At 52.7% G+C, this 18,029-nt stretch overlaps 2 protein-coding genes across 3 annotated transcripts; both read right to left on the reverse strand.

The window, feature by feature from the left end:
* Positions 1 to 178: 178 nt before the first annotated feature.
* On the reverse strand, positions 179 to 6,694 carry LBX2 (ladybird homeobox 2). Its single transcript, XM_006905210.3, has 2 exons — positions 4,634 to 6,694; positions 179 to 3,588 (listed from the first exon to the last, which is right to left on the reverse strand). The coding sequence occupies exons 1-2, from the start codon at positions 4,836 to 4,838 to the stop codon at positions 3,209 to 3,211; spliced, it is 585 nt and encodes a 194-aa protein (XP_006905272.1). The 5' UTR covers positions 4,839 to 6,694; the 3' UTR covers positions 179 to 3,208.
* Positions 6,695 to 6,819: 125 nt separating this feature from the next.
* Positions 6,820 to 12,707, reverse strand: PCGF1 (polycomb group ring finger 1). 2 transcript variants are annotated; one of them, XM_015593194.2, is made up of 9 exons: positions 12,560 to 12,707; positions 12,036 to 12,141; positions 11,730 to 11,882; positions 11,498 to 11,569; positions 11,281 to 11,386; positions 11,068 to 11,101; positions 10,882 to 10,968; positions 10,677 to 10,757; positions 6,820 to 10,362 (listed from the first exon to the last, which is right to left on the reverse strand). In XM_015593194.2, the coding sequence occupies exons 1-9, from the start codon at positions 12,650 to 12,652 to the stop codon at positions 10,270 to 10,272; spliced, it is 825 nt and encodes a 274-aa protein (XP_015448680.1). In that variant the 5' UTR covers positions 12,653 to 12,707; the 3' UTR covers positions 6,820 to 10,269. The 2 variants fall into 2 exon arrangements, with proteins under 2 accessions (XP_015448680.1, XP_006905273.1); XM_006905211.3 differs by lacking the exon at positions 6,820 to 10,362 and adding an exon at positions 10,425 to 10,572.
* Between the last annotated feature and the right edge of the window lie 5,322 nt (positions 12,708 to 18,029).

The raw sequence follows: 18,029 nt of genomic DNA on the forward strand, positions 1-18,029 counted from the left end.
TTCCTGCTGCCCTATGGGTCTTGCTCAACACCATTCACACCTGGAGATAGGAGGTATTGAGTCACCTCCTTTACACAGGGCTTTCCCAAATTCTTTTTATTGTTTATGGTCGGAACCCCCTTAAATACCGTATAGCAGGATGAAATCTGCCATTATTAGTTGTGTCACCTTGGGCAGGTCTCTCAACATCTATGCTTCAGTTCCCTCATCTGTAAAATGGGGGCAGTCCCTACCTCACAGGGCTGTTGTGAGGACTGAAAGAAAGTGTGAGAAAACATCTACCAAGTGCTTGGTACATAGTGGCTGTTAAATAAATCAGTTTTTATCTGCAACTGTCCTACATATTTATGATTTTCATGGTGGGAAGAGAGGACAAATGAATTGCTGCTTATCTCATAAAATAGAGTTCCTGGGTCTGTGGTTCTCAAAGTGTGGTCCCTGAATCAGCATTATCAGCGTCACCTGGGAACTTGTTACAAATGCAAATTCTTGGCACCCACCCTAGATCTAAATCAGAATCCACAAGAGGGAGACCCAGCAATTTGTGTTTCAGTAGTCCTCCAGGTGCTCCTTATGCACCCTGACTTTTGAGAAGCTCTGCTCCTGGACCTAGCAGAAGAGATGCCCATCCAGAGGCCATTTTGATAGGGTAGGTTTGAGTTTTGTTTATTCAAGCCTTGATTCCAAGAGGTGGCAGCACTGGTCTATAATTTAATAAGCCTAAAATTGGTGGAGGTTATGGCTCAGAGCCAATTAACTTGACTGGCCCCCCACCTTCCTGAATAGAATTATTTGCCTTGGAAGTTCTTCGCTCATGCCTGACTGGGGAGAAGTGGTATTTAAGGGATGATATTACAGTGACTCCATCAGAGGCCTGCCCATCTGGCCTCCTTGTTTTAGGACACTTCTCTGGGCTCTTGGCCCCTCAAAAATGGCTGCCCACCACTACTGCATAGTATCTGTCAGGCTGAGTTGGCTCCTTGCTCTTCCGGCCTCTCAAAGAAATGTCCCCTCCCCAGTACCTCTTAGTCTATCCTACATTTCTCTAAGAGCCACAGAATTCATGACTCCTTGCATCTACACTCACACTGCTAAATGGTATGGTTCTGACCCAGCAGCCTGAGTTCTGAGTCTCCAGGGCTGGAAAGCAGGGTGACAAACTATCTTGGTTTTCCTGAGACTGAAGGATTTTCTGGGCTGTGGGAGTTTCAGTGCTAAAACTGGAGAAGTCCTGGGCATATAAGAATGAGTTGGTCACTCTAATCTAAAGGTTCCAGAGTGGTAACCTTTAGAAGGGGATGGGGGAATACGCAAGGGGTCCTGAACATGAAGCAGGGGACGCATGTGTGTGTTGTGTGTGTGTATTGAAGAGGCAACACAGATACAGATACTTTTGTGCATAGTGGTGACAAATTCTTAGCTTTATACTAGTTGTCATTGTCTGTTTTTGTCCATGATGCCCAGGTTTGCAATGCTGTCACTGCAATTTTTGGTCATTTGGGGAATCACATTGATTCCTCTTTCCTGGTAGCCGCCCTCTCTTCCCCCAAGTCTGGCCCTCAATTCTCTCTGCCCTTACCTTTTCGGTGACCAGAAATATACTACTTCCTCAGTCTCTGGTCCACCCCTACACATGCAGCCAGATTAGCCTGCCCTAAACATTGCTGTCATACCTCGTCTCTACCTCAAGGACCATGCCATCTGCGGTATATTGCCTAAATTCTTACCTTTGGCACTTCTCCCTTGCCTCTTTCCGTAAACACTTTTCTTTCAATTAGGTCACAGCTATAGGGACAGAACCTGTAGTGGCCAAAACCATGAGCTCCTGAGTCAAACAAGCTGGTGAGTCCTGGCCCTACCACTTAGAAGCTTCATGACATGACCAAGTTTCTTTGGGCCTTCTGTGATTCAATCTCTCATCCTTAAAATGAGATTAAAGCCCCCATTATCTCATGGGGACTTAATCCATGGAAGATTGTGAAGATTAATCCATGCGAGTTCTCATTAGAACTGCTCAATAAGTGGTAGCTTATTGTTTGAAAATACCAGGTTCCCTTCTGCTTTCCAGCCTTGTTCACCCTTCCTTAAATATCCTCTTCTGGGACCTCCATTTGCAACTGAGGCCCTAGCTGAGCCCTCTCGAACCCTGGGTGGACTTTTCCCAGAGCGTCCTTGAGAGAGCGATTGTGGCACCTGGGCAGACTCATGGGAAGGTCTGAGGAGGGTGAAGGTACTGACAAACGAGAGAGGGGAAACAGCAAAAACCTAAGTATAGTCTCCTGCAGATCCTCTGGGAAGGCCAGGCATGCAGGAGGGCCTGTAGCCACCGAGTGCCCCTCTTCCCTCTCTGTCACACTACAGGATGATTAATCACCGGTGGAAAAAAATTAAGAAATGTCCGCCAGCGGAGGTAGGCTGGAGGTTTCCTCCAGACAAGGCAGCCAATCCAAGCTCCGCCCTCCACGGGCAAGGCCCGGCCATCCCACCCTTCTGCCACTGTCCCAGCGGAAACATTTTCTGCCCAGCTTGGGGCGGAGGTCCCGGAAGTAGGGCTCTACTCTCTCTCTCGGCACGCATCACTTTATGGCCCAGCGTAGGGTTCTTCCAGCGGGGGAAGGGAGAGGGGTCGAGACCCCATTAACAAACGACCTCAAGGTGGGGAAAGAGGAGTCAGGTAAGACGTCGTCACATTGGGGGCCAGACTAGAGGCAAGGTCTCCGAAGCGGTGGCAGATCAAAGACTCGGTGGAGTCCTGCGACCCACGCGGCTAGTAAGGGCGGGGAGTCGCCCGCAGTTACCAGAGTTCCATTCCCTTGCCCTCAGCTGGGAGTCTCCGGGGCTCTGAAGGTTAGCTGGATGAATGGGTACAAATCCTGACCTAGGCGATCTTCCTCTGCAAAATGGCCATAATTAAATCATCTACCTTATAGGGATGCCATGAGGGTTAAAGGAAACTGCATTTAAAGCGCTCCGCACGCACAGTGCCAAGCGCGGAATCTTCGCAATAATCAGCAGACACTGCTCTTTATTGCTCCAGGCGCGGGATTGAGGCGTGGTATCGACTTTATTCTTAAGAACTGGGAAAGATGGGCGTCTCGACTTGAAGAGGCTGGGGTCGACACCCTCCCTCCACCCCGCAATCCGGACAGGGAGCGGAGGGCGGAGGCGAGGAGTCCAGGGCGCCAGAACCCGGAAGGCGGCTTGGCCTTCAATCGTCCACCTGTATCTCCTCGTCTGACAGGTGGGGCCTGGAGTCAGGCCGTGCGGGGCGGAGGCCGGTTGCACAGTCGGGCAGCGCAAGGCGGCCCTGGACTTCGGGGAACAGCGTGCGCAGCGAGGCCACATCCGCGCGCATCTCCTCCACGTCCCGCTTGAGCTTTGCGCGCCGGTTCTGGAACCATGTGACAACTTGCGCATTGGCCAGGCCAAGCCTCGCTGCCAGCCCGTCACGCTCAGAGGGAGCCAGGTACTTCTGGAAGACAAAGCGCCGCTCCAGCTCTAGCACCTGCTGCGCGGTGAACGCGGTGCGTGACTTTCGCCGTCTGCGGCCGGCTGGGCCGGGACCCAGAGCGCCCGGGGCCGCGCGGTCTGTGGAGATAGGGCAGGAATCAGTCTCCAGCCTTCGTGAACCGGGCTTCCACCTGGGAGGAAAAACTAGGGATGGGGTCAGGCCCAGGGTGGGGGTGAGGGGACGGGAGTCAGACTGTAGTCCATTACCGAACTGTGGGGGTAAGGCTGAGGAGACGGTGGGGGCACAAAGAGGAATCCGCCACTGGGGTACGGGAGGCAGTAGGCTAAGGGCTTCTTGAGCGATAGAGGAGAAAGGGGGTGGGGGGAGAGAAGAGGGCGGGACCGGCTAGAAGAGGCCTGGTGCAGGGTCAGGCCGTCTGGGGCGGGGTCTTTGTGGCCTTTCTGAGGCCCGGATTGAGCGGGCTTGTAAATTGGGGCCCGCACCAGAAGCGGGGGGCCAACCACGGTCAGAGTAGGGGCAACTGACCCAGCGTGGTGAGTGTAATCGCACCTGCATCGGGCCCTTCTATAGACTCGTGGGTCTTGTTGGACACTCTCGGCTTATTCTTTTTTAGTGACATGGGTGCCCCCTCCACAAGCCCAAAAGGGAGGTAGTGGGGATACAAAGAGCAAGGAAAGGCAGAATCTGTAGTCCCAGGGCACTTGCCGCTCCAAGGACCTTCAGCGCCTTGCGCCCCCTCCAGAAAAGAAGGGCTTGGAGAGGAGCGTGTTTACTCGGAGAGGCCGGAGCTGAGCCTCCCGGCACTTTCTGCGCCACCCTAGCCTCAGCTCACTCGTTTACAGCCTCCAGCTCTGGCCTTTTGTCTCTTTCACTCCAGCCTTTCTCTGTCGCGATTGCCCCGCCTACAGCGAACGGACCAACAGGTCGCTGGACTGCCAGTCCCTTCCCCTTGGCGTTAGTGGCCTCCAAGAGCGGCAGGGGAGCCTGGGAACTAATAGAGGGGAAGTGAGGAGTGGGAGATACAAGTCTCGGCACATGGACTGAAGGCAGGGGGCGGATTAGGGTGGCGGCCAGGGTGAATGAATGTGGAGACCTGGGAACCTGGAGGAGAGAGATGGGGAGAAGGCCAAGTCACAGTGAGCGACTTGACCGGCGCTGTACCTTCAGAGGGCTGTGGAGCGTGCCCGTCAAGTCCGTGGAAAGCTTTACTAGTCAGCTCCTCCAGCGCGCACAGCGGCGACGTGGGACCTGGGCTCGACTCAGGAAGCTGTGACACAGAGGATCCTCGGGGGACTATGCGCGGACCTAGGATGTCTGCGATGCTGAAGGGTGTCCGGGCTGTCCGGGGCTCGGGTCCCGAGCTCATGGCCGGCCAGGTTATGGTGGTCCCAACGCCAGCTGCGCTCGGATCCGCAGCTGCCTGGGCCCCAGCGCTCGGCTCCCGATCTGGGCCCCCCGTCTCGGACCCGCCCCCCGCTCTGGGCCTGAGCCCCGTGTGCCCCTCCTCCTGCGCTCCCACCCCCCAACCCGTGGCGGGTCTGGAACTGGTAGATATCTCGGCAGAGGTATTTCTACAGGCTAAGGGAGGCGCAGAGAGAAGCCAGCGGAACAACCAGCGGCTTCGTGCTTATTCCGGCTGGACCCTTCCGGGGCAGCCCCCAGATGCTGTGTGCCACGGACTCCCTGCCTAGCTGCCGTTCTGGCTCATAAACTCGTCGGCAGTAAAATTGCTTTCCCTGGCCCTGGCTGGGGATTTGCAAAAGTCCTTGGAGGGAAATCAGAGCTGTCTGTACTGGGATCCCCGATCCCACCTAGGAAGGACCTCAGTCTCCTGACCTGGCTCCACCACCCCCAACACACCCCTGCGGAAAGCTCTTTAAAGAGGTCGTGGCAGCTGGAGGTTATTAGCGCTGTGTGGGATGCTGGGAGAACTCAAGACTTGGAAGGACCTGGCCGGGCAGAACTATTGCATGGGGAATAGTGGGGATGCGATGAGGGATGCACATGCAGGTGAGTGGACTCCAGCCAGCTCTCCCGCTGGACCCAAGGTTGTCCCAGCACAGCTCAGAGGCCCTGAGTCAAAACACATGGAGATTCCCCGAAGACCTGGGCCTCAGGAGAGAGGACACAGCAAACCCTGAGTTAGGGCTACTGACCAGGAGGAGTTTTTGCTAGTGAAGACTGGCCTCCACAGAGTGCCTTCTGGTTACACTATCCTATCCATCTATCAGTCAGTTTGTCTTGGTCTCATTAAGCTCCTGTAGTTCCAGTAGGGGTTACCTAGCCTGGGGAGGCCCAGAAACCTACAAGCAGGAGAAATGGTGGAAGGGGCCACTGGTCACTGCCCTATAGAAGAGTGACTTGAAAAGTCCTCTTCATGGACCCAACCAGATTCGGGGACAGAAACTTTTGCCAATCCAGGGAGAAACTATGACCTGGGATAGTCATTCCTATTTTATTTGTGTCCAGTGTGTCTTTCTTCTCTCCCATAACTAGTCCTGGGCTTGCACTCAGGTGAGTACCACACAGCCCTCCTTTGCACTAATAAGGCAGTTCTGGAACAGTGCTGTTCTGCCAGTGGAGGCCCAATGAGGCAAAGTTTTTGTTTGAATATCACACCCCAAATAGCTAGGGGTTTCACAGCCCAGACACAGAGAAGTCCCACCACTCCTGGGGAACTCACAACTCTGAAGGAACTTGTTGTTATGGGGTTTAGTTTTTCAAATAGCACCATTAAGAACAGGGCCAGTCCCTCTTAGACTGTCCATTCTGTCACCTTCTCTATAGACCTCTGCAACTCCCATCATTTGTGCAGTGATCTGTGTCTACCTGTCTATTCCCTGAGGTAAGTAGAGCCTGAAGTTGTGGTGCCAAACTTGAGAGATCTGAAGTACCTGGGCCAATGACTTCTTAACAAGGATAGGAAGACACTCTGATAATGGGGGTTAGGGAACCTCACATTGAGGCACTGACCTGGCCCACCCAATGAAGGCGGAAAAACACAGTATCATCTTGGTAAAGGCTCCCTCCAATGACCACCCCATCCCCCAGACACATCCAGACATTCATATAGTGCTCTTGTGGTAGCCCGAGCAACAACTCAGTCCAATGGGCCACTGCTGGGTCAGAGAACAGAGCCAGGCCACAGCAGAAATCTGAGATGCCTCAGGACTTTAATTGGTTACTAATGGTGGGAGGCAGAGGAAGGCCAGGAGAGCCTCCTAGCTGGAGGCTCCAGCTCTCTGAACCATCCTGGTGGTTTCACTTAATCTGCAATTAAAGAGAATCCCAGGAGGCTGCAGAAACCCAGGCCTGTCACCAAACAGACACTATGACTTTCACTCATGCATCGTCTATGTAGCTTTTATGTCACCTCTTCTGCTCTCAATTACTAGTGTGTGTCTGTGGGGAGTGTGGGGCTCTCCTGAAGGGCCTTTGCCTTCCTCCACTTCCATCTCTCCTGCCTACCTTCTTCCCTCTGTAACCAGGCTCAGGTAATGGGGTTAGGTGATCCCCAGATGTGAGTTTGGGGGAGGAGAGGGAAGGAGAGACTAGTAATGGGAGGAAGCTGTTGACAGCAGAGCCCAGCTAAGGTCTTCCCAGCAGCCAAGGACTTTTCCAGACGACTGTGGGGCCACAGGAGGGGACTTTTTCTAGCGAAGCCTCTGGAACCTGAGATGGTGAGAAACCAGATCCTCGGAGGGGGTAGGAAGAGGGCGAGTGATTAATGAGGGAGATTAAGAGATTAAACCTGGGTTTTGGGCCTGGGGGGTGTGTGTGTGTAGAGGGGGTCGCTCAGCTGTTTTACAGGCTTCCCCCTACCTGAGCTTAGAGCCCCTGCCCCCGACAGTCTCTAGTGCTCTGTGATGTGAACCGTGAACCTCTTCCTCCCCCCACCATGGTCCAACCCTCCCTGCTTTAGATCAGTCCCAGAGCGATCCACAGACATAATCATTCACCGTTGCCCACCCCCCCGACCCCTCTTGTTTTTCCCTCCCAGCATTCTCAAGTAATCCTTCAAGTCTTCCTCAGATTCCCCACACTGTCCCTTTCAGACACCTGGGGGCCCTCAGCTCCCTCCCCTTGTAGAAATCCCCACATTCCGACTTTCACTCCCTCAGGAATGGGTCTCAATTCCCTAACAACGATGCTTTCTCATACTTTCCTTCATTACTCCCCTTCAGATTTCCATTCCTCATCCCACCATCTTATCCACCTATTCTCTTTTCTTATCACCCCCACCTTACCTCTCATTCCCTGACATCATACAGGTCTGTCCCAGATCAACCCCTCTTCTTGATACCAGATCGGCTCAATAAATGACTTTAGTCTCCATGTTTCCCACCCCTCGCATTTCTCTGAATTCTGAGAGTGTGTGGGAGCGACTGGGGGATCCTCAGAATAACCGCCTTCCAGCAGTGCACAGTGAAGGACAGACTCAGAGATGTGCTTGCCACCCTCCAACCTCCTGCCCCCACCACGCCCGCAATATCCATTAACCAGCCTGACGGGGAAGTGGGGAAGCAGGAGTTCAGGGAGGAAACTCCAGGCCGAGGAGTGAGGGGCAGGGCATCTGTCTATCTTGCATACTTCTGGGATTGTTTTTTCTTTCAGAGAACATTACTGCAGACTGAACTGCTTCATATATTGAAATTTTAGTTTTGTTACTTCTAAAGCCTCGTGTCTGTGAGTTCTTCCCAGACCCTTACGCTGGTTCACAGAACTCTGCTCAACCTCCTCAGTCTAGCATGTGCGAGCTAGCTGGGGGAGGAGCCAAATACTCATAGCCCCTCCCTCGTTTAAATACACCTTGATACTCACTGTCCCAGGGAAGTCCATTGTCTCTATCTCCTCAACTCCCACCCCAGCCCTGGGATAGACTGGCCGGGCTGAGAGGAATCGTCTCCCTTTGTGCCAAAGGCGGGGGCAAATCATGGCACCTCCTCCCCTAGGTGAGTGTGGACAGAAGTGGCTAGGCAAGAACGTGTGCCTTGGGCACCGGTGGGTGTGGTCCTGCAGGTAAGGATTGATGCCAACACCTGGAAGCCCTGCGAGGTCAAGGGCGCTCGGGAGAGGGCCGGCTAGGCACCTGCTCCGTCGTGGAGCCCAAGAGAATCTGGGGCTTGATCGGCCCTACCTGGCGCAGAGCGATACCTAAGTGACCCGGGGGGACAGGGTCTGTGTGGGACAAGCCAGGGAAGGTGGTAATGGATCCACAGATTGCGGGAGAATGAGGCAAAGCCCACAGCTGGCCTGCACCAGTGACCTCAGGAGATGCATCGCTGCTTACAGACAAGAAGGCTAGGCTGGACTGGGGCCAAGGCAGGGCAGCTGCTCTACCCCAGATCCCAGCTTGAGCGCCTTTGGCTACTCCCTGCCAACAAGCCATGTGTCCTCCAAGCCCCCATCCCCAGGCTTGGTTCTTAGGTCTTGGGTCTTCGGGCAGCCTTATCTTCTGGCTGGGCTTCTTGGATGCCAAGCCCCAATCAGAATACTCCTCAGGTCCTGCAGCTGCCTAGGCTACCAAAAGTCCCCAGAGGCATTTCTACTCTCCTTTCCCCTAGCCCACACCTCTCCCTCTGGAGTCACTTTTCAGAAATGCCCTTTCACACACTAACTGCCTTGAGAACAGCTTTAGTGTGGAGTGCTCTGATGGGCCCGAGTCCCCAGAGATTAAATTCAGGGAGAAGAGTGGGAAACCCGGGGAATGACAGAATTAACGTAAAACCTTGAGATATATGCTGGTGTAAGAGACAGGCCCAGAGGTGGTAAAACCCTGATTCTGAGAGGTTTCCTGGAGAAGGTGACACTTAGGCCTTTAAGGACAGCTGAGTATGGGGATAGAGGCATTCCAGGCGTTAGGCCCAAAGACGTGGGAAGTTTTCGGAATCTTGCAGATGTGCATCCTACCCATGCCAGTGGCAATTTGATGTCCCTATCCCAGTTCCTGTTGCCAGCCCAGCACACTGGAGGGGGGCTGCCTTTAGTATACCCATCCCCCAAGTCCTCTGCCATCAGATCTTCATCCATGGAAGCTCAGAGCCTTCAGCCCTCACCAGGTATGCACAAGGATCCCCTTGAATTCACGGAATCAGATCTTAGCCAGCAGGAGATTTACACTTTAAACTTGGGTTCTAGCAACATTTATGCTGCCTGCTCCGTCCTGCTTGTCCCAGCCCCTTCATTTCCTAGATTTCGCCTCTAGCCTCCCTGTTACTGTCCCAGTTAGGCAAGTTTCTGGCTACACCACTTAGAGGCCCACAGAATAGGGACACTGGCTGGGTTTCTTTCCGGAGCCCAGCGTTCATGGCTGGGCTTATACAGACAAGGAATGTTTACTGAATTACTCAGTGGACCGCTAACCTTGCGGCCTCCCTCTTGTTCGAGTTGGCTTTGCTCTCCTGGGCACCAGCTCCCTTTCCTGCTCTACCCTCTCCCAAGCCTGGTTTCACCCTAGTCCAAGTACTTGAAGACCCACTGAATTTTTTTTTTTCTGATGAATCTTGTATAGACAGCCAGGCCTCCAACTATATATTCATCTATGTCCCATGCCCCCCAATTTTTTTAGACTCCTCTCAATGGTGCAATTCTTTGGATTTTTCTTTAAAATATTACTCTTCTTCAGTCCTGCAGTGGCCACTATCCAACCCAAGCCCTACTCTCACCACTCTTGAATTAGGACACCTCCACTCAGGCCTCCATCATATGTTGTAACATTCAAGGACAGTGAGAACTCCCCTCCAGAAAAACTTTCCTTCACCAAAAGAGCTGGTGTGGGTGGTCTGGCTTCACTTAGCTCACCTTCTGAGTTTTACATGTGTAGGGTCCTCTACCCCTCTCCTTTGGTCATTCATTGAGGGACCTCCTTCTTGATGACATTCAGAAGATTTCTGAGGGAAGCAGTACACATGACAAAGCATGAGTGTGTGACAGGACAAGAAAGAAAAAGAGATGCTTTTTTCAAGTTTTTATTTCAAAAAATAAAGCCGTAGTTAATTTCACATAAATATCTGGGGAGGGAAGGGGTAAGGGATGGGGCAGGGGCTTGGCCCCTACCTCCTCTTCTCTTTCACACTGTATTGTAAAAGCAAAGGGGATGGCTAAGGAGAAAACAAGCGGGAAGAAGTAGTCAGTGGGAGCGTTCTTACCCAAAAGGCCCCCTCAGCCCACCCCTGCCCTGGGGGCTGCCTTGGCCCTGGCTCACCTTGCCGAACCAGCGGGAGAGCCATATCTGCTTCATGGTCATGTGATCAGGGAGAACTTCATTGTCAAAAAGGAGCTGCACCTAGCAGGGAGAGGAGGGCACAGTTTTAGGAACTCTCTCCTCCCACCTGGTCCACTCTAGACTCTCTCCCTCCCTTTGTAGCTTCTTCCTCCTCCCCCAAAAAATCTACTGTGGGAATACTCACATGCTGGGGATTTAGCATCAACCGATGACATAGGACCCTCCGGAGATGGCGAACCTCAGCTCTAACAGAACATCGGACATATTTGTTCTGGGGGTAGGGAGGGAAGGGAACAGGACAAGGTGTATGAGGGAAGGGCCCCAGGGAGGTGAGTCTCTTTAGAGGGGCCCTCCCCTCAGCGTCTCTCACCTGCAGGATACTTTTATTCTTGTCTTTGCCAGAACTGGGGGGAAACAGATACAGGTTAGGGAGCCCTATTTTCCCCCATCCCCTACCCAGAGCCGTGATATATTCTCTTCAAGAGAACAGACACTCCTCACTGTTCATCATCTCCCTGAGCTCCTCCCTGGCTCTGGGTCACTGATACTGTCACTTCAGATAGCCCAAGACCTAACCCCTCACCTCAGCCGCTCTAGGCACAGGCTCAGCTGCTCATCATAGCGATAGTAGTGGGCTTTAGAATGGTCGAAGCTGCTGAAGGGGAGGCCGAGGTTGCTCAGGGCTGGCTCTGAGAAAGAGTAATGATGAGATGGCACAAGTTCCATGCTCCTTTTTCCCCAGAGAACAGGAGGAATGCTTTGGGGGCTTTACCTTACCCTCCTGCTGCTAAAGGACATACCTTCCCCGCTGGGCTGGGTGACTCGGTCCAACCCTCGGGACTGGTAGAATTCTCGAATACGTTTCTCTTCACCTAGAAGGGAGTATGGGAAGTAAAACATCAGCTCTCCCTCTCTTCGTCTTTCTGGCTGTCAAACTCTTTAGCTACATGGTCTACTAAAGCCCTTGTCATCTCAAGCTGCCACCCAGCATCAGTCCTCTAGAGGGCCCTCAAAGTCAGGTATGTCACTCACTGTCTTGCAAGCCGGGCACTAGCTTGTACACGATGTCCTGCATGACCCGGTCCAGTTTGAGGTTGAGCAGCGGCTGTGTCTCATGGATCTTGATGTTGCACATGGGGCAATACTTGCTGGTTTGGAGATACTTCACAATACAACTCTTGCAGACTAAAGGAAAAGAAAAAGAGACTCTCAGACCCTCTGGGAATGGGATTCGTGGGCTGGATGGGGTGCCTGGGTGGTTGGGGCAGGCAGCCCAGAGGCTGACAGCCAGCTTGGTGGGGACTAGGACCTGGAAGAACCAGTGTCCAGGGCACTCACAAGTATGAAGACACTCTGTGATGGTGGTGGCATCCACGAAGTAGCCAGCGCACAAACAGCAAACGATGTGCTCATTCAGGTCTTTGATCTTTACTCGGACCTCCTCCTGCGGACAGACCCTCCACCGATCACCATCCCCAACCCTTGTGCCTTCCCAGCTTGGGAGTCGCCTCTTTCATCAGACCCCACGGCCAAGCCCCGCTCCCTGCGCGATCAGCCGAAGATTAGTTCCCAGGGGTTGACACTCTCCCTCTGCCCAGCAGAGGGCTCCTCGCACAGCGGGGGCTCCCTTCACGTGGACTCGCCCGACTTTCCTTTCCCTGGGGAGACTACACGACCTGGGCGGCACAATGCGCAGGCGTCTTAGCCCCGAGTTTGGCAACTCGATCGCAAGCACGCAGGCGCATTGAGCCCCCTGTCTCTGCGCAGGCGCACTGGGCGCCCGGCCAGCCACCGCCTGTCCTCTATGCGGCCCCAGTTCGCACCGCTAGCCGACCACGGCAGTAACCCTGCCGCCCCTGCACCTCGTTCCGTAGCGGGTCCATCTTGTACACTGACTGGAGCTGGTTCCGAAGCCTCATCGCGATCGCAATCTGGCCCCCCTGAGGAGACGCCATCTTAAAGGCTGATCCCGGCCTGCCACTTCCGGTGCCGCCTGCGGGGCGGGACTTGTCGCCCAGCAACGAGGGCTCAGGTCTTTTCGGATTCGCTGACCCTCTGCATGGCCCCGCCCAAGTCCCTTTCTCCCCGTGTGCTCACCTGAGCCCCACTGGCCCCTCCCCCTCCTCAATCTGTGATTAGGAAGGGGGGGTCATAGGAAGGGGTCCGATCTTACTGACCTCTTGTAGTCATTATAATAATAGACCCTGCTGGACCTCGGGACTAACTTTTGGAGCCTGCAAAGACTGCCCCCTCCTACCCCAAAAGGCCCGGAGATCTCTGCTCGCCACAGCTCAGGGTCGTCTAGCTCCTGTGACAACGACCCTGCTAAAGAAGCCCCTCCGGAGCCCTCTCTTCATGTCGTCTCCTTCGGCTGACGCTTACGCATTACTGAGCTTCATCCCGATGGCGGGCCTTCTCCCACCTCTACAGCAGAAGTTTCTCGGGGCTTTGCGGAGTCTTGGGGAGAGTGGCGGGGAGGGAGGGACCCCAAGGGACTTGGTAGTGCTCTTACAACCGCCCCCCATCCTCCCCCTGCCGCCGAGGATGGGGGGGCAGGCCGTGGTTAATGATGATGATTCAATCATCGGCGCCTGCGGAGGCCTGGGACAGACTAATGCAGAGCAGATGCGAAGGAGGAGGGGAGGACGACTAGGACACTACCGCACACGGACTCGCTGAGGCAGCGAGCCCCCGGAGTAGCACAAACTCAGCCCCGTATTTGGGAGGACGCCGCCCCCCACCCCCATCCCGAGTTTGTACACCTCTGTCTCTAAGTACTTACAGTAGGATTAAAAAAGAAAACAAGGATAAATTTACTGTGAAATGTTAACACCAAGTGCAATTGAAGATTCAGGAAGGGAGAAATCCTAATGGAGACCCCAAAAGGCTTTCTGAAGGAAGTGGAACTTTGTGTGGGCACAATTTAGAGGATGTGCGTGTCTGCGGGGGGCGAGGGTGGGGGGGACGTTTAAGGAACGTGGTGGAAGTAGAAAAGGCAGAATGGAGGGGAGTGACCATAGAGGGACAGGAAGGGGGCCAAGGTGTGGATTTGAGAGTAATGGTAGTAGAAATAGGACTTCTAGACTGCAAGCAATAGGGAGCTAGCAGACTTGAAGGGAGTTACCCTACAAAAGAAACATTTTTGTTCATTTACCTTCGAACTGAATTGAAGTAGATAAGTGGCAAGAAGTTATGAGATTAATGATTTTTAAATCAGCTACTTCTCACTACAGTCACTGCTTACCTCCCTGGTCCAAGATGCCATCATCTCTCCTCTGGATGAGTACAATGGTGTCTTGCCAGCTTTTCTTGCTTCCACCATTGCCCCTCTTTAACTTATTCTCAACATAGCAGCTCAGAGTGATTCTGGTAAAACATGAATAAAAAAGGATACAAGGAAAGTTTTTTGAGTTGATGGATATGTTTATTATCTTGATTGATGGTTTCATGGGTGTATACATATGTCAAAACATCAAATCATACACTTTAAATATGTGCAGTTTAGTATATGTTAGTTTTACCTTAAGAAAATTTTAAGAATCTTACTTTTCTGTTCAAAACCTTCCAATAGTTTCTAAAACCTTCCAATAGCTTCTCTTTGCAATCAGAATAAAAGGCAAAGTCCTTACAATGGTTTTCAAGACCTTACATGATCTCTTGTAGTCATTCAGTCCCTCTACTCCCACTGTGTCCCCAACTTGAAATGCTCAGATATCCAAACGAATCCTTTCTTCCTTCAGGTCTTTACTCCACCAGGCCTTCAGTGATCATTCTAAATAAATCACAACTCCCTTTTCATCACTTCTCCTGCTTCCTTGCTTTATTTTCTTTCTTAGCATTTATTATTATTTAATATATCATATATTTTTCTTGTTTCACACCTGCTTTCCTCACTAAAATGTAAGCTGCTCAGTAGCAGGGATTTTGTTATTGTATTTATACAGCTGCATCTCCAGTGCTAAGCACAGAGTAGGTGTTCAATCAAAATTTTCTGGATGAACAAATGAATAAATGTATGTGGTGGTGATGATAGCCTAGATTAGGCTTTTACTAGTGGAAATGGAAAGGAACAGCTGTGTGTGAAACATTTCAAAGGAAAGTATAATAGGAGGAAGTGAATAAGGAGCTTGGGAGCGGAGCCTGTCCTCCAGCCTTTTGGACTTAAGGTGGCTGCAGCAAAGGCAGGTGGAGGTGGCCAGAAGGTTGGAATGGGGCTGGAGCACAAGTGTCAGAACCAGGGTTAGAGGTCTCAAGAGTTTTCTGGGTGGATGTAATAGATGGGACTATTGGAATGGATGAAGCAGATGGAAAGAGAGAAATCTGAAGCCTGAGTTCAGAAGAATGCTCACAGCCTTCAGTGGAAGAAGAAAAGTCAGTGAAGAAAAAAACGTAAGCAGTGACTATGAAAGTCCAAAGATGTAGAATAAGACAATATTATAGAAGCCAAAAGAAGGGACATTTCAAGAAATAGTTGGTGATCGACAAAGTAAAACATGTCAGAGAGTCCCGGATAATGAACACTGGACACTGAAGCACTCTGAGAAAATGTCTGTATAGTGAAGCCAGTTTGCAGTGGGTTAAAAGAATAAGGAGGAAATGGAGGCACTGGATGTGGGCACTATAAGGGAAAAAGACAATTTCTCTTGAAGAGTCAGGCAAAAACTTTGTCTAGATAATATGGATCTAAGATAGTTGCAGGTAGGAAGGACTATGTTAATGAGAGAAATGATGACACAGGAGTGGGAACCGGGAGGGGAGGACACTGTGCCAACAGCAGAAAGGAAAGGCACAGAAGCACAGGCTGGGAACATGGACTCTTTTTGTGAAGCTGCAGGCTTGAAACTTGAAAACTTTAAGAGTCAGGAGGCCACATGTACAGTAGATGAGATGGATTCAAAGCAGTGTGTATAGGAGGTAAGGGTACTGACCTCAGAGACTCCATCTTCAACATAAACTAGCAGGAACCATCCTTTTCAGAGATTCAGGGAATCAGCAAGGTGAAGGTAAGCAGACAAATTTCTAAGACTGTGGCCAGCAGAACTGGATACCCTTTGTTCCTGAAGTGGGGTACTGAAATATTTTAACTCCCTAGAAGATTTGTATGTACTATTGGTTTGTGGCCATTCTCCTCAAAAGACAACTTAGGCAATCCTGGGTGGCAATGCCATCCTTGCTGACCTCAAAAGTCAGGATGTCCAGTAAGCAGATATACAGGTCTTCATAATGCTACCTTGTTCTCCTTCATGGATTCACTCATTGATTCATTTGGGAAGGATTTATTCAGCTTAGTTTGAGACATATATTTGCCCACTCTCTCCACAGAGGCCCACTCCCTAGAGTGGGAAAAGGGATTGACAAACTCCTAATCTCCATGCCAGTACCCTTCAGAGGCTTTATTTACTCTGCCATCTCCCTAGGCTTTCTGTTCACATCTAGGGGATCCAGCCACTGCTGTCTCTGAAGGTTTTGCTTGAAGAGCAGAAGTTTCAAGTCCCCTAGTAGCTCCAGCTCTCTACTGCTGTAAAAGGGTGCTTGGGCTTCGGTGAAGGACTAGGGGAGGTGATAATGTCTGTCTTCACCAAGATAAAAACACACCTACCAAACTTGCAGGAGACTCCCCCCACCCCACACACACTGCTTTCAGAAGGGGCTGTTGATAAGGTGGGGGAAGAGCTGTTGAAATGGATGATAGAGGTGGACAAAGTTGGGGGAGGATGTCACATAGTAATTGTCCACTGCCTTCTTCCTCCATGGTCAACCCCTTCAGACAGGCTTCTGAGAACACTGAGGAGCTGGTGGCTTTGGGTGGGGAGAGAGCTCACTCCTTTTTTTCTTTTCTTTATCTTCCTGCCCAGATGCCCAAATATCATTCCTGTCCCTGGAGAGAAAAGACCCCTTACCCTGCCCCAGGCACCAGGCTGCCAGCCCATCTGCTGGGGAAAAAGGAGGGGGGCAGATTTTTTTCCCCAGAAGACTAGAGAATCAACTGGAAGATCCATGCTCCCAGGGAGACACATCTACTAGACTTAGAAGGCATGATGGCTCCCATGGATAACAGGTAGCCTGAGTTCAGCACCCGGTAGGCTGGGGTGGAGGGGCTAGGGCTGGCATAGCTGTGTGGGGTCCTTTGGCCATCCTGTGTCTAAAGCAGGCCTAGCTGCTCATCAGTGCCAACCCTCCATGGGATGGTTGGAACACCCCCCTCCCTGAGCCCAGTCTCACCGGCTCGCAGGCGCCAGGGCCCCCCCCAGGCCGGGGCGGGCCGGGGAAGGTAATGTAATTCCGACCCAGCTAACCCGATTATGACGGCCTGCACCGGGCCGGGTGGCGGCAGGGGCGGGTCTAAGGCGCAGGGGCCCTCCAGGCCAGGGTCCCATCCCCGGGAAGGACGCAGAATTCACACTCTCCTAGCTACTCCCAGCTCCTGGGTCCTCGGCCAGAGGTCACAAGGTCACAAAGCGGCTTCGGTCTTTCCCCCACCTCCTTTCTCTGACACACTCCAGGCACAGTTTCTTGGGCTTGGGTAGGGTGAAGTTCTATAGGAAAAGAGGCGGCTGGGATTCTCCGAGGCTTCAGTGAGGTCTTACGTGTGGCCTGTGGCGATTCGTTCTCCCGCTTTTGAGCGGGGGAGTGTGTGAGAATAGACATCCTAAGAGCAGAGTGGAGGGGAAGAATCCCGCGTTGGTGGTCCTCAGTCTTGGGGAAAACTCAAGCCCCAAGCTCGCACCGGTCTGAGTTGGCCAGAATTGAGCCACGGGTCCGCTTTGTACCGATTTCAGAAAATCGAAATTGTAGGAAACACAGGGCACCGATTATTGGCTCTCCTGGAAGGAGCTAGGGGTCTTGCGGGAGAAGCCAGAAGGTGCACCAGGACACTGGCCCAGAGTGGTTGTTCCCGGCCCTAGCCCACCGGACGCTCCCTGCCACCGCCTTCCCACACCTGTCCTTTTCCCGGGCCTCCAACTCGGCGGCGCAATTCCCCAGCCGCTTCCCATTGCATCCAGGAAGCCACAACGAGATTTGGTCTTCGAGGGCACTTAGGCGGGGGCCACAACGAATCCGGGAGTCGGCTGGCAGGACCGATCGGGAGGCGAAGAGTGGGGACTGTGGGAGGAGGCACCCGCTAGGAAGCGGGTGAGGCCGAAGAACCCCAAAGGCGGAGGCCGGCGAGGATGGAGTTGCGGTGCGCATCTCGGCTGACTCAGCGTATAGCGGCCCAAGCTCTGGCCCCTCCCAATCTAAGCCTGGTTTCTAACACCCTCGCCATCCTCCACCTCACCCCACCCTATCCCCTCCACCCCTTCCCCGCGCTTGGCGCAAACAGGCGTCTCT

The sequence above is a fragment of the Pteropus alecto genome, unplaced genomic scaffold, assembly GCF_000325575.1.
Source record: "Pteropus alecto unplaced genomic scaffold, ASM32557v1 scaffold100, whole genome shotgun sequence".
Lineage (NCBI taxonomy): Eukaryota > Metazoa > Chordata > Mammalia > Chiroptera > Pteropodidae > Pteropus > Pteropus alecto.